General features: G+C 48.6%; 1 protein-coding gene across 5 annotated transcripts in view; it reads right to left on the bottom strand.

The window, feature by feature from the left end:
- The window catches only part of DNM2 (dynamin 2), a 184,342-nt gene extending 173,604 nt beyond the window's left edge, over nt 1–10,738 (bottom strand). For all 5 annotated transcript variants that reach the window (XM_040346452.1, XM_040346448.1, XM_040346449.1 and 2 more), the window contains exon 1: nt 10,464–10,738. In XM_040346452.1, coding sequence (XP_040202386.1) covers nt 10,464–10,624 — 161 coding nt within the window. In that variant the 5' untranslated portion in view covers nt 10,625–10,738. The remainder of the gene's footprint in view (nt 1–10,463) is intronic.
- Nucleotides 10,739–13,646: the final 2,908 nt, after the last annotated feature.

The raw sequence follows: 13,646 nt of genomic DNA, 5'->3' as shown, positions 1-13,646 counted from the left end.
AAAACTTCACCTCTGTTCACCATCTGAGAACTGAAGTTCTCAGTTTATTAAACCGGCTGCAGAGGAGATAATTCTCCTCATGAGAACTGCCGTGAACTGCTGTGAACTGAACGGAGAAAAAACTTCACAGTTTATTAAACGGACACCTTAGTGTGCAGGCTGGTGTGAAAGTGCACCAACCAATATTGAGCATTTGGCAACTGTCTAGTGGGGGCGGGTGGCCAACCTGCCACTCCATTAACACCTGTTGGACATCAAAGTCATGCGATTTCCATTGCTTTGGATTGGTGGGTCTTTGCCTGTTGACTGACTGCTGCGCAATTGTCACACTGATAATATTAAAGTGGAGCTCCACCCAGTTCAGCTTGTTTGCACCGTCCTTTGCCACATTTGGGGGAGATCTACAAGTGTCACACACAAGTCCCAGAACCATTGAAAAAGTGTAGTGCTTCTCTGCCAATTTTACAGCTCTGTCACACCTGGGCGTTTTTTTCTGCTGCAAGCCTCAGCTCTAACGCCCAGCAAGACAAATCCTACTCGTTTCAATAGCCCCTGTTCACATTTGAGCATTTTGTCATCTGAAGCAAAATGCCTGAAGCTCAAAAAAGTACAGGAGCTTCTTTTTATGGCAGATTACAGGAGTTTTCAGCTTTTTACATTGGCAAACTTTTGACCTGTACAAAATATGCATCAAAACTGCGCGACCTTCTGCCATTGATGTCAATTTGGCTCAGCCATTCAGGCGGCCGCAGCTCGTGAACCCGGAAGGAAGACTGGGTGAAGATGAAAGTGTCTGCAGTGGTGACAGGACGCCACTGGAGGCCTTCATTTCAAGATAAATCTTTTATCGTGTGCAAGTATGCAGCTCATACTAGCACATTATGCACCAACCTTGCAAGGGGAAACGTTTTATTTATTTTTTTAACAAGAGTTTACTACTGCTTTTAAGTCGCACAGATTTGAACGCTGTCCATTAAAACAGACGAGCTGCAAACTTTCATGTGACTAAGTGTCTACAAAGTCGCATGACAAGAGTGAATGGCGCCTTCCTGCTTTATAGAACATGCTATACACATGTAAAGATTGGTACTTGTGTTTACAGGTGAATGTATAGGGCCACATGTCTCCAGATGCAGTTTGACAGATGGACCTGATAGTGTTCATTCACTGCACTATAGAATAAAGAACCCCCTGAAGAAGACTGAGTTGAAATGCGTAGGGAGCCTTTTTCAAGGTGCCATGCTCTTTTGAGTAATGTAATCTCTTGCATTTTTTTTTTTGTCTGCAGGTAACATGTATATTGTTTGCATGTTCTTTTTTCTCCATTTTAAACTGTATGTACGAATAAACTTTTCTATATATTTGATATCATTTTGTGTCCATTGGTGCCTTTAAATCTCCTCCCTACTTTCTTCTTTTTTTTTTTTTTTTTAATTACCATTAGGATGTGGCACCTCTGGACACGACTGTTTAGGCATCACTGATATTTTTTTTTTTTTCAATAATACATTTTTTTACTTTCTGCTATAAAACCTATAAAAAATACCTATAAAAAAAAAAAATTAAATTTCTTCATAAGTTTAGGCGAATTTGTATTCAGTTACATATTTTCGGTAAAAAAAAAAACACAATAATTGTATATTGATGGGTTTGCGCAAAAGTGATAGCATCTACAAACTATGGGATAGATATATATTTTGTTACTGATAATGGAGGCGATCGGCGACTTATAGCAAGACTGATATTAACCGGTTACCGACCGCCCACTGTATATATATACGTCCTCTTTTTAAAGATGGATATCCCGGTAATGGCAGCAGCTGCTGCCACAACCGAGGTATCCATCTTTTCAGTGGGCGGTCCGGTAAACGATAACGTCGGTCTCCGCGGCGGATTCGCCGTTATCGGTGGTGGGAGAGGGCCCCCCCCTCCCGCCGCTTACCGGAGCCGACGGTAGCGGCGGAGGCGATCGGGTGCTGCTTCCTAGTCAGTGAGGACGCGAGTGCGGGCAAGATGGCCGGCACCCGTCCTCATAGCTTTGCTGGGCGGAAGTGACGTCAAAACGTCAGTCCCGCCCAGCGTCTTAAAGAGACAATTTTTCCATTTTTTTTTTCTTGCATTTAAGTCTAAATATGAGATGTGAGGTCTTTTTGACCCCAGATCTCATATTTAAGAGGACCTGTCATGCTTTTTTTCTATTACAAGGGATGATGTTTACATTCCTTGTAATAGGAATAAAAGTGATACATTTCAGTGTAAAAAATTACAAAATCAATAATAATAAATAAGAAAAAAAAAATTTAAAGCGCCCCGTCCCGACGAGCTCGCGCGCAGAAGCATACGCGAGTAGCACCCGCATATGAAAACGGTGTTCAAACCACACAAGTGAGGTATCGCCGCGATCGTTAGAGCGAGCGCAATAATTCTAGCCCTAGACCTACTCTGTAGCTCAAAAAAGGCAACCTATAGAATTTTTTAAACGTCGCCTATCGAGATTTTTATGGGTAAAAGTTTGACGCCATGCCACGAGTGGGCGCAATTTTTAAGCGTGACATGTTGGGTATCATTTTACTCTGCGTAACATTATCTTTCACAATATATAAAAAAATTGGGCCAAATTTATTGTTGTCTTATTTTTTAATTCAAAAAACTGATTTTTTTCCAAAAAAAGTGCGCTTGTAAGACCGCTGCGCAAATACGGTGTGACAAAAAGTATTGCAATGACCGCCATTTTATTCTCTAGGGTGTTAGAAAAAATATATATATAATTTTTGGGGGTTTTAAGTAATTTTCTAGCAAAAAAAACAGTTTTAGTCTTGTAAACGCCGAATCTGAAAAACAGGCTCGGGGGTTAAGTGGTTAAAGCGGAGTTCCACCCAAAATTTCGCTTTCAGCACTCCTCGCCCCCTTACATGCCACATTTTGGGATGTAATATTTGTCTTTGGAGTGGGGGGGGGGGGGGGGGACCTACTTTTGAGTGGGACTTCCTGTCCCACTGCCTCCTACGGGCCACCTAGGGTCCCAGAAGATTGCCTGTCCACTGGAAAAGCGCAGTGCGACTCGAAGCCGAAAGCTGTCACGGCCAGGTGACCACAGTGGCTATGATGGCGCCGAGGAGCGAGCGCATCGATGGATCGTGGGACAGGCAAGTGTCTGTTTATTAAAAGTCAGCAGCTACACTTTTTGTAGCTACTGACTTTTAATAAACAAAACAAAAAAAAAAAAAAAAGCCTGGCACTCCACTTTAAGCTGCAAGGCTTCACTGCTGGTTTCCCCTACAGGCATTAGCGGCGGCAGCAGCACCACCTGAGAGCTGATGGAAACATTGGCTGGGGCGCCGACATCGATAGATCCCTGGACAGGCAATGCCCCTTTCGCACTGCCACGACTTGAAGCGGGTGCGATTTCAGGGAATGCCTGTGTAAACTTGAGGTCTATAGGGACCTCAACTTGCATTAAAGTCGGACCAAAGTAGTACCAGGGACGACTTTGAAGTCGCACAGATATGAACGGTACTCATTGGAAATCATGGGGGTACAACTTGTCATGTGACTTTGCAGTCCCAAGTTGCACAAGTATGAAAGAGGCCCAAGTGTAGCCGCGGACTTCATTTTTTGCTTGGGGAAGGGGGGGGGGGGGGCGAAAAAATACCAGTTACTCACCGGTAGCTGTTTTTCTATGAGTCTTACAGGACGGCACCTTGAGAGTAGACTGGCTTCACCTGACAGGAAACACAATCAAAAAGAGGTTTAAAAACCCCGCCCCTCCCCGTGCACCTCAGTTCGTGATAAAGTAACCACCATAAGAGCACGGGAACCAGTATATGAAAATACAAACCATACAAAGTCATCAGGGTGGGAAATAGGCCTGCCGTCCTGTAAGACTCATAGAAAAACAGCTACCGGTGAGTAACTGGTATTTTCTCGAGTCGTCTTCCAGGACGGCACCTTGAGAGATAAGCAAGTAACCCTCAGGCCTACCTTAGGGCGGGACCACTGCCTGCAGGACTCTTCTGCCAAACGTCAAGTCTTGGGGTGACAGGAGTTCCACTCGGTAGTGTTTTAGAAAGGTGTTCTGGCTTGACCACGTTGCTGATCTACAGATTTGTTCCACTGAAACTCCTGCTCTCTCTGCCCAGGAGGTTGCTATAGATCTCGTGGAATGTGCCTTCACTTTAGGTACTGTTTTGCCAGCCTTACTGTATGCTATTGAAATTGCCTGTCTTATCCATCTAGATATGGAGGCTCTAGATGCTTGGCAACCCTTTTTCTGTCCTGAAAAGTTGATTAGCAAGTGTGATGAGCGTCTGAACTCGCTCACCCTTTCTAAATAAATTAACAAACAGCGTCTTACATCCAAACAATGAAAGGTTCGTTCTCTTTCATTCTGTGGGTTTGCGCAAAAAGAAGGAAGTATAACTTCTTGTGACCTATGAAACTTCGTTGCCACCTTAGGTAGGTACAGGGGATCCTGACTTAGGATTACCCTGTCCTCGAATAAACGAAAATAAGGCTCTTTGATTGAGAGCGCTTGCATGTCTCCTATTCTTTTAGCCGTGGTGATGGCCAAAAGAAATGAGAATTTAAATACTAACAGCCTAACCGGAATGCTGTCTATCGGTTCAAACGGAGGTTTGGATAGCTGGTCTAACACCAGGGAGAGGTCCCAAGGGGGAACTCTGGATATCTGTATAGGAGACAACCTATCCCTGGCCGTCAGGAACCTCTTAATAAGAGGATCCAGAGCCAGCCTCTTGTCTAAAAAGTAGGACAAGGCGGCAACCTGTACTCTTAGGGTTCTCGTAGCTAGACCTAGATCTACCCCTTCCTGAAGGAACTCCAAGATAACTGATATTTCGGGTAGTGGAGCTTGTCTTGCCGCGCACCAGCGTGAAAACACTCCCCAGGTCTTGGCATAGATCTTCCTGGTAACTTCCTTACGACTCGCTAAGAGGGTATCTATTACCTTCTCTGAGCAACCCTTCCGCTGCAGGTTCCACCTCTCAAGTACCAGGCCGTCAGACTGAAAAAGCCTGGCTCTGGATGAAAGATCGGCCCTTGCCGCAGAAGGTCCACCCGGACCGGGAGAGGGAGGGGAGGAAGTACTGACCACTGTTCTAATATTGGAAACCAAGATCTTTTGGGCCACCAGGGAGCGATCAGGATCAGCTTCCCTTGTGAACGACTCAGTTTTTGCAATACCCTCGGGATCAGATTCAGGGGAGGGAAGGCATAGGCTAGGTAAAATGTCCAGGCCTGGGCCAACGCGTCCACACCCTCCGATCCCTGATCCCGGGAGAGGGAGAAGAACCTTTCTATCTTCTTGTTCCTCCTGTGAGCAAAGAGGTCTATTTCTGGGATGCCGAAATGATGACATACCCAATCGAAGACCTCCTGACTTAGTTCCCACTCTCCCTGGAGAATGGGTTGGCGGCTTAGAAAGTCCGCTTCTAGGTTTAGGACTCCCCTGATGTGAACTGCTGACAGGGAGCGGACCCTCTGTTCTGCCCAGCCTAGAATTTCTAGGGACAACCTTAGGAGCGAACGGGACCTGGTGCCTCCCTGATGGTTCAGAAACGCCACCGTGGTCGCGTTGTCGGAGAGAATTTGTATTTCCTGGTTCAGGATTCTCTCCTCGAACGCTTCCAAGGCTCTTCCGACCGCTGATAATTCTCGGAAGTTGGAAGACGACTCCCTTTGGTGTCGATCCCAGGAACCCTGGGCCTGTAGGCCCGCCATGTGGGCTCCCCATCCCCAGGAGCTGGCATCCGTGGTTATCCTGAGGGGGTTTGACTGGTTCCACTGAAGGCCTCTTCCCAAGTTCCAAAGAATGAGCCACCACTCTAGAGTGTTCTTTACCGACTCTGGAATGGAGACCCTGGAGTCTAGGGATGTTTCCTTCCCGTCCCAGGAGGAGAGGAGGAAGGCCTGTAGTGGCCTGTAGTGGAGCTGGGCCCACGGAACTGCTGGGATGCATGAGGTCATAAGTCCCAACAATCTCATGATCTCCCTGAGTGAAATATCTGCTGTTCCCCTGACAGACCTGACCACTGAGATGAGTCTCTGGACCTTGTCTACTGGTAGGAGAAGCTTTTTCTCTAAGGAATCTATTAAGAATCCCAGATAGATCTTTCTCTGTTCTGGGAGGAGAGAAGATTTTTCTCTGTTTATAATCCATCCTAAGGATTCCAGTGTAGTCAGGACGGTGGTCAGGTCCGTGAGAAGAAGTGCTCGACTGGGATTGAACAGCAGCAGATCGTCGAGGTAGGGAACAAGGGAGATGCCCTTCAGATGTAGAAAGGCGACCACCTCTGCTAGCACCTTCGTGAAAACTCTTGGGCTGGAGGCAAGCCCAAAGGGAAGAGCAGTGAATTGCCAGTGTTGGATCCCCTGAGGGGAAACAATGGCGAATCTCAGGAATCTTTGATGGTCCTGGTAAATGGGGACATGGAGGTAGGCGTCCTTCAGGTCTATGGTTATCATAAATACCCCTTCTAAAAGAAGTCCTTTGAGACTGTAAATGTTCTCCATGCGGAACCTCTTGTAGAGGAGATAAGTATTCAGGGGTTTTAAGTTGATGATTAGACGGAATTTTCCCGAGGGTTTTGGTACTACGAAGATGTGAGAGTACACCCCCTGACCCTGTTGGTCTACCGGAACTGGGACTATGACCCCCTGTTGTGCTAGGTCTGACACATTCCCTAGAAGGCTTGCCGCTTTGAGGGGATTTTGGGGTAAATGAGTGAGGAGGAAAATTGGTGGGGGAAGATGGCGGAATTCCAATCTGTAGCCTTCCTTCACTATCTGCAAAATATGAGGACTCCGTGTTATGCTTTCCCAAGCTGGAAGAAATCGGGAGAGCCTTCCCCCGACTCTCGAGTCACTTGGAGTCTTTCCCAGCGGGTTTAGGATCAGGAAAAAGGATTCCCCCTTTTGGTTTATCCTTCCCTGTGATCCACCTCCTATTAAAGGCCGCTCTTCGGTCTGAAGGTCGGTTTTTATTCTGGGGGCCTCGAAAAAATCTCCTCCTATTTTGTTTAGGTTTGGGAGGGAACCGTTTACCCTTTTCTGAGGCCCTAGTTAGAGCCTGGTCTAAACCTGTCCCAAAGAGGAGGGATCCCTCAAAGGGCAGGGCACAGAGACGGGATTTGGAGGCCAAATCTCCTTCCCATGTTTTGAGCCATAGTGCCCTTCTTGAGGCGTTAATAAGAGCGCCCGTTTTAGCAGAGGCTCGAGCGGACTCAATTGATGCGTCTGCTAGATAAGCGACAGCGCTACCTATGACTCTAAGGGAATCTCGGATATCCTTAAACTTTGAAGTCTGCGGGATATGTTCCAACATCCTGGATAGCCAGGTATCCGTATTCCTGGCAATGCAGGATGAGGCCAGGGCGGGCCCCAGGGCTGCCGCATTAGCCTCCCAGGCCCTGCGAAGGGAGGTCTCTGCCCGTCTGTCTAGTGAATCCTTTAAATTCCCAGCATCCTCAAAGGAAAGGTCAGACTGTCTAGACAGTTGAGCTAGGGAAGCGTCTAGTTTAGGGACTTTGAAAAATTTGTTTTCTAGTTCCTCCTTAAAGGGACAGCGCCTTTTCCAGGTTTTGTACCTTAGTAACTTCTTTTCAGGTTCAGCCCACTCTCTTAGAACTAAGTCTTGAAGAGATTGGTGAACTGGGATAACCTTTGGCTGGGGTTTAGCCAAACCCTGGTACATCTTATCCTGTGCTGACACTAGTTCGGCCGGCTGCTGAATCCCCTCAGAGGTATAGATAGCCGCCAGTAAACCACCCATGTCATCCGCTGAAAAAATGAATTTGCCTGATCTAGCATCTTCATCCTCCTCATCTGTCTGGCTATCAATGAGACCTTCTTCCTGAGCCTCTGAATCCTCAGAGTCTGACAGAAGAACGTCCCTAGCCCTCAACAATTTTGGAGCCGAGGTGGATAAGCTTTCCTGTGAGGAGGGTCCAGCTGCTAGGGGGATCAGGTTCTTTGGTTTTTAAGACTTCCTTAAACTCTTTTAATGTGGAAAGCATCTCTGACTGAACCGTCAGGAATTCTTTCATTATCAGCGAAGTTTCCTTCCCTGTGAGCTTTTGAATGCACTTAGCACACAAAAGCTTGGAATAGTCTGTGGCTAGCTTAATGCTACAATTCCCACATCTTTTAGCTTTAGATGTATGTTTAGCAGAAACACTAGAAGCCTCCCCCTGGGCAATAACCTCTTCCCCTGAAAGTAAAAGACAGAGGCTTTAATACAAAAGGAGTAGGGGAAGGGAAGGGGGTGTGTGGGGAATAAGGACCCAGTCCAAGTGCCCCAATGCAATTTCTGGAGGTAGACTCACCCCTGGTGGATTCCTCTGCAGCAGCGGTTAGTGCCGGGCGGTCCTCGCGCTCCATGGCACCGTCGAATCGGGCGCCACTCTCTCCCTTGCTGCGCTCCGCGCGTGTGAGCCAACGCCGATGGCGGCCGCCATTTTGGTGAAGACCGGAACTGGAAGTGCGTCATCACCATGCGCCGCCATCGATGCAGCGTCGAAATGCTGGCTCCACCGAGAAACGAGCCTGGGAGAACAGCAGCCGAGTCCACAGCGCGGAGATGCGTCTTTACCCGCCCAGCAGGTAGGAGGACGCTCGGGAGAGAGGGATTCCAGCCACCTAGGTGTTCTGAGGTAGCCACTATCCCAGATACACCTAGCAGGGGGGGGTTTCCAAACAAAGTTTTCCTTCAGCTCCCCCCCCCCCTCAATACGGGGAGACCCTCTGGACAGGCAATAGCCTCACTGAGCTCAAGGCCTCCCAGGACCCATGGCTCACCTTCCAAGAGGGGGACCACCAGCCCCAGGCCTTAGGTCTTTTTAGAAAACAAAAAAAACTTTTCGCTGGGGGAAACACAATCATGAACTGAGGTGCACGGGGAGGGGCGGGGTTTTTAAACCTCTTTTTGATTGTGTTTCCTGTCAGGTGAAGCCAGTCTACTCTCAAGGTGCCGTCCTGGAAGACGACTCGAGAAAAAAAACACACACACTCCAATTTCGGTCTCGGCCAAGTGAATCCTGAATTTTTTGGTACCATAATTTCTTTCGGTGCACCTCTAATACAAAATCATTGTATCCGTGGCAACGTGTAGTCATCTGAGCAGTACCACGTTCATCAACCACCTGTTTGGACCACCCGTGTGAAAAAAGAAGCCCAACTCCGTATGCCTGTGTGCAAAAGCTCCAATATTTCATTCACGCCTACGTAGTGCAGCGCACCGCGACAATGTGGCAGCTGCGCCACGTGAAAACAACACGGTATGCCTGCGCCAATATGCCACCAATGTCAACACAGATATCGGTATAGAACAAATGTTTTCTATGTGCCATGGGCATTGATCTACACAGGACGCAGAGGCGTTGCTAGGGGGGTGCGGGCCGCACCGGGTGACACCCGCTAGAGGGGTGACACCATCCCGTTTTTTTTTAGCTGACATGCCCAGTCTGCCCTGTGCAATCCCAGCCTGCCCTGTACCACCCCAGCCTGCCCTGTGCCACCCCAGCCTGCCCTGTACCACCCCAATCTGCCCTATGCCACCCCAACCTGCCCAATGCCACCCTAACTTGCCCTGTACCAACCCAACCTTTCCCATGCCATCCCAACTTGCCCTATGCCACCCTAACTTGCACTATACCACCCCAACCTGCCCTGTACCACCCCAACCTGCCCTATACCACCCCAACCTTTCCCATGCCATCCCAACTTGCCCTATGCCACCCTAACTTGCACTATACCACCCCAACCTGCCCTATACCACCACAAACTACCCTATATCACCCCAACATGCCCTATACCACCGTCACCTGTCCTATACCACCCCACTACACCAACCTGCCACTATACCACGCTATACTACCCTAACCTGCCACTATACTGCCCTATACTATCATTTACAGGGGCTGATTTGAGGTGCGCCCCATGCCCTGCCTGCTTGGTGCTGGGCAGCCTAGACAGAGGGGGGGGGGGGGGGACACCATGTTTTACCGCACCGGGTGACACCAACCCTAGTGACGCCACTGACAGGACGATCGCTTAGTCCTTGGGGAGGGGGCACAAAATATGAAATGTTTCTCTTTGGAAAGTGTAATATAAAAGGCACCTGTTGGCACACACTATATGTATTGTACATGATAGGAATGCCCCACCCCCAGCATATATACATACACAGGCCCTGAGTCCCTGGTGTCACAGAGCCTCCCCGTCACCCTGGAGACCTCTCAGGGGGGGGTGAAGACAAGCCGCGCTGCGCCTCTGTCAGCAGAACTAGCGTAGCCCCGTGACGTCACTCATTGAACAGCCTGAGGGAGAAAACTGATAAAGTGCGCAAAGTCCTTCTGTGAATACCAAAAGCGACTAAGAGCGGCGCAGAGCCGGCAGCCTCTTCCCCTCAGCCCCGGGCGGTTGCGGTCTAGTCCGGGAAAACTTACCGGCCTACGAAGTTCTCGAGCACGGAGCTTTTCCCGGCGCTCTGTCCCCCCACCACGGCTATCTGCGGCAGGTCGAGGTTACAGGACTGGCCTATAGAGCTGAAGGCGTCCTGGAGCTTGTTGACGAGAGGAATGAGATCCTCCATCCCCCGGTTCCCCATGGTGGCTTCTCGCTCTCTCTCTCTCCGCACTTAGCTCTCCCCCGTTACCGCTCAGCTTCCTCTGCCATCCACTCAACCCAACGGCCGCCACCCGGCGTGCTCCATTGGTCGCCGGGGCCGTCAATTATACAACACAGGCCTGTGATTGGTGCTGGCTTTCGCGACGTCATCGCGAAGGAAGGGCGGTGAAGCTGAGAGGCGGGGCTAGGGAGGAAGGGCAGGTTTTTCAGCTTTGATTGCTTAGCAATGTGATGTCCGTCAGGGGAGGGGCGAAGCTCATTGGTCGGCCTGTCCTATCATCCTCCCCCAATCACATGATTTTGCAGACACCCGGAAATAGGGAGTGAGCGAGCCATACAGCTGGCTTGAAACTACATCTCCCAGCATTCCCTACCAGAGGAAAGCCTGGATGGGATTGTTGGAACTTGTAGTTCTAATAGTTTCTGCATAGGTGAAACTAGTACAGCAAAAGTTTTTATAAAGTTGACTTTTGAGGCACCTGTTGCTTTTTGCAATTACTAGTACAATTGTAATACTTTTTTTTTTTTTTGCAATATTTCAATTAACGACAAAAATTTTGGTTACAAGCAAAGCATTATTCCACTGAAAACATTAAGGTGGAGCTCCACCCAAAAGGAAAACCTTAAAGGGGTTGTAAAGGTAAAAGTTTTTTCACCTTAATGCATTCTATGCATTAAGGTGAAAAAACATCTGCAGATTAGCGCCCCCGAGCCCCTCTTTACTTACTTGACCCCTCGAAAGTCCCACGCCGTGAACACGCTTGCTTCTCGGCCAGGCTTTTCGGCTCATTCATTGGTTGATTGAAAGCAGCACAGCCATTGGCTGGCGCTGCTGTCAATCACACCCAATGACGTGGCGCATCGGGAGACGGGCCAAGTGATACAGTGAGAGGCTATGGCCGTTGTCACATTCGGCTCCCCATCACAGATTTCTCCCGGAAGTGGCGTTTCGTCGCTGCCATCTTGCTTCACCCCACACTCCTGCACAGTAATGGTAGCGTGTGAAGGGGCAAGCGCACATCTTATTACACCCAGCGGAGTTTTAGATTTCACAGTTATTTTCAACACAATACGGAGCTTATATGCTTAAATACAGTCTTTGGAAATGCAACTGACTGTTTACATGTTGAATGTGAAAATCAGAGGTGTTTTGTCACATTAGCAACCATGTGAGGTCAGCAGGTTTGCCGCTGCTTTTAAAAGTTAACATCTAAACAGTCCGTCGGATTTCCAAACACTGGGGCAGATTCATCAAGGGGATACGACGGTGTATCTCCTGATACGCCGTCGTATCTCTGAGATCCCACGGTCGGATCAATGCGACTGATTCATAAGAATCAGTTCCGCATAGATCTCCCTTAGATCCGACTGGAACGTCACTTCCGGAGCAATCTGTGATGGGGAGCCGAATGTGACAAGACACCGGCTGTATCACAGGAGCGTGCCCGCATGCCCTCACCATGCGAGCTCACATTAAGGTGATGAATTCTTTTGAGGGGGAGCCGAGACAGCCGCCAAGGGACCCCAGAAGACCAGGATCGGGGCCACTCTGTGCAAAACGAGCTGCACAGTGGAGGTAAGTATAACATGTTTGTTATTTAAAAAAAAAAAAAAAATTCTTTACATACCCTTTAATTTGTCTGACTCATCCCCTTCTCTGCTGCTACATTTGGCATCTTTTGGGGGGAGGGGGAGCAGGTACCTCTTTTTGACAGGTACCCGCTCCCACTTCTGGCTCACTTTGCTGTGGCAAAGTGAGACGGAAGTTTGCCCCCCCCCCCCCCCCCACACATAGCTGGTGTTCGATCAGATATCCGCTTCCCATCAGAAAGCCGCTACCCGGCCTACTGCGCATGCACAATGCGCAGCCGAAGTGACGTTGCCTCGTGGCCATCTTGGTACACCCGCACTCGAGTTAGAAGTCGGCAAGCGGACCACCTTACACACCCACCGGAGTCTTGCTTTTCATATTTATCTTAAACAGTAAACTCAGCTTATACAGTGAAATGCAGTATTTAGAAGTCCGAAACACTGTTTTAATGTTGAATTTTAAAAATAGCAGAAAGCCTTCTGATCTCACAGGTTTGCTGATGTGACCGAACACTGCTGTTTTTAAAATTAAACATCAAAACAGTGTTACGGACTTCTACATACTGCATTTCACTGTATAAGCTGAGTTTACTGTTTAAAATAATTATGAAAAGCAAGACTCCGGTGTAAGGTGGTCCGCTTGCCGACTTCTAACTCCAGGCTTACTGCAGACGAGTGCAGGTGTACCAAGATGGCCTTAAGGCAACGTCTTTTCGGCTGTTCATCTTGCATGCGCAGTAGGCCGGTTCTGATGGGTAGCGGCTATCTGATAGATCACCGGCCCATTCACAGAGTGCCGCCTGATTCGCCCATGTGTAGTAGGAAACTGGCAGTGAAGCTGCGAGGCTTCACTGCCAGTTTCCCCTAGCCAAGATGGCGGCACCAGCACCCGAGAGCCGATTTTAAAATCTGTGCGGATGAAGACAATGCTGGATGATCAGCAGGCTTGCAGCTGCTTTTAAAAAAAAATCATTAAAACAGTGTTACGGACTTCTAAATACTGCATTTCACCATATAAGCTGAGTTTACTGTTAAAAATAATTGTGAAAAGCAAGACTCCGTTGGGTGTATAAAGATGTCCGCTTGCCAACTTCTAACTCTAGGCTTACTGCGGACGAGTGCGGGTGTACCGAGATGGCCTTAAGGCAACGTCTTTTCGGCTGTGCATCTTGCATGCGCAGTAGGTCGGGTAGTGACTTTCTGATGGGTAGCCACTATCTGATAGATCACCGGCCCATTCACAGAGTGCAGCGTGATTCGCCCATGTGCAGTAGGAAACTGCATGGCTTCACTGCCAGTTTCCCTTAGGCAAGATGGCCGATTCCAGAATCTGTGCAGATGAACACAATGCTGGATGGCCGGACAGGAAAGTTCCCTAATAGTAAAAGTCAGCAGTTATGCCCTGTACACAC

Source organism: Rana temporaria, chromosome 3 (assembly GCF_905171775.1).
Source record: "Rana temporaria chromosome 3, aRanTem1.1, whole genome shotgun sequence".
Taxonomy (NCBI): Eukaryota; Metazoa; Chordata; class Amphibia; order Anura; family Ranidae; genus Rana; species Rana temporaria.
Note: the sequence above shows the minus strand (reverse complement) of the source record. Positions and strands in the feature narration are given on the sequence as shown.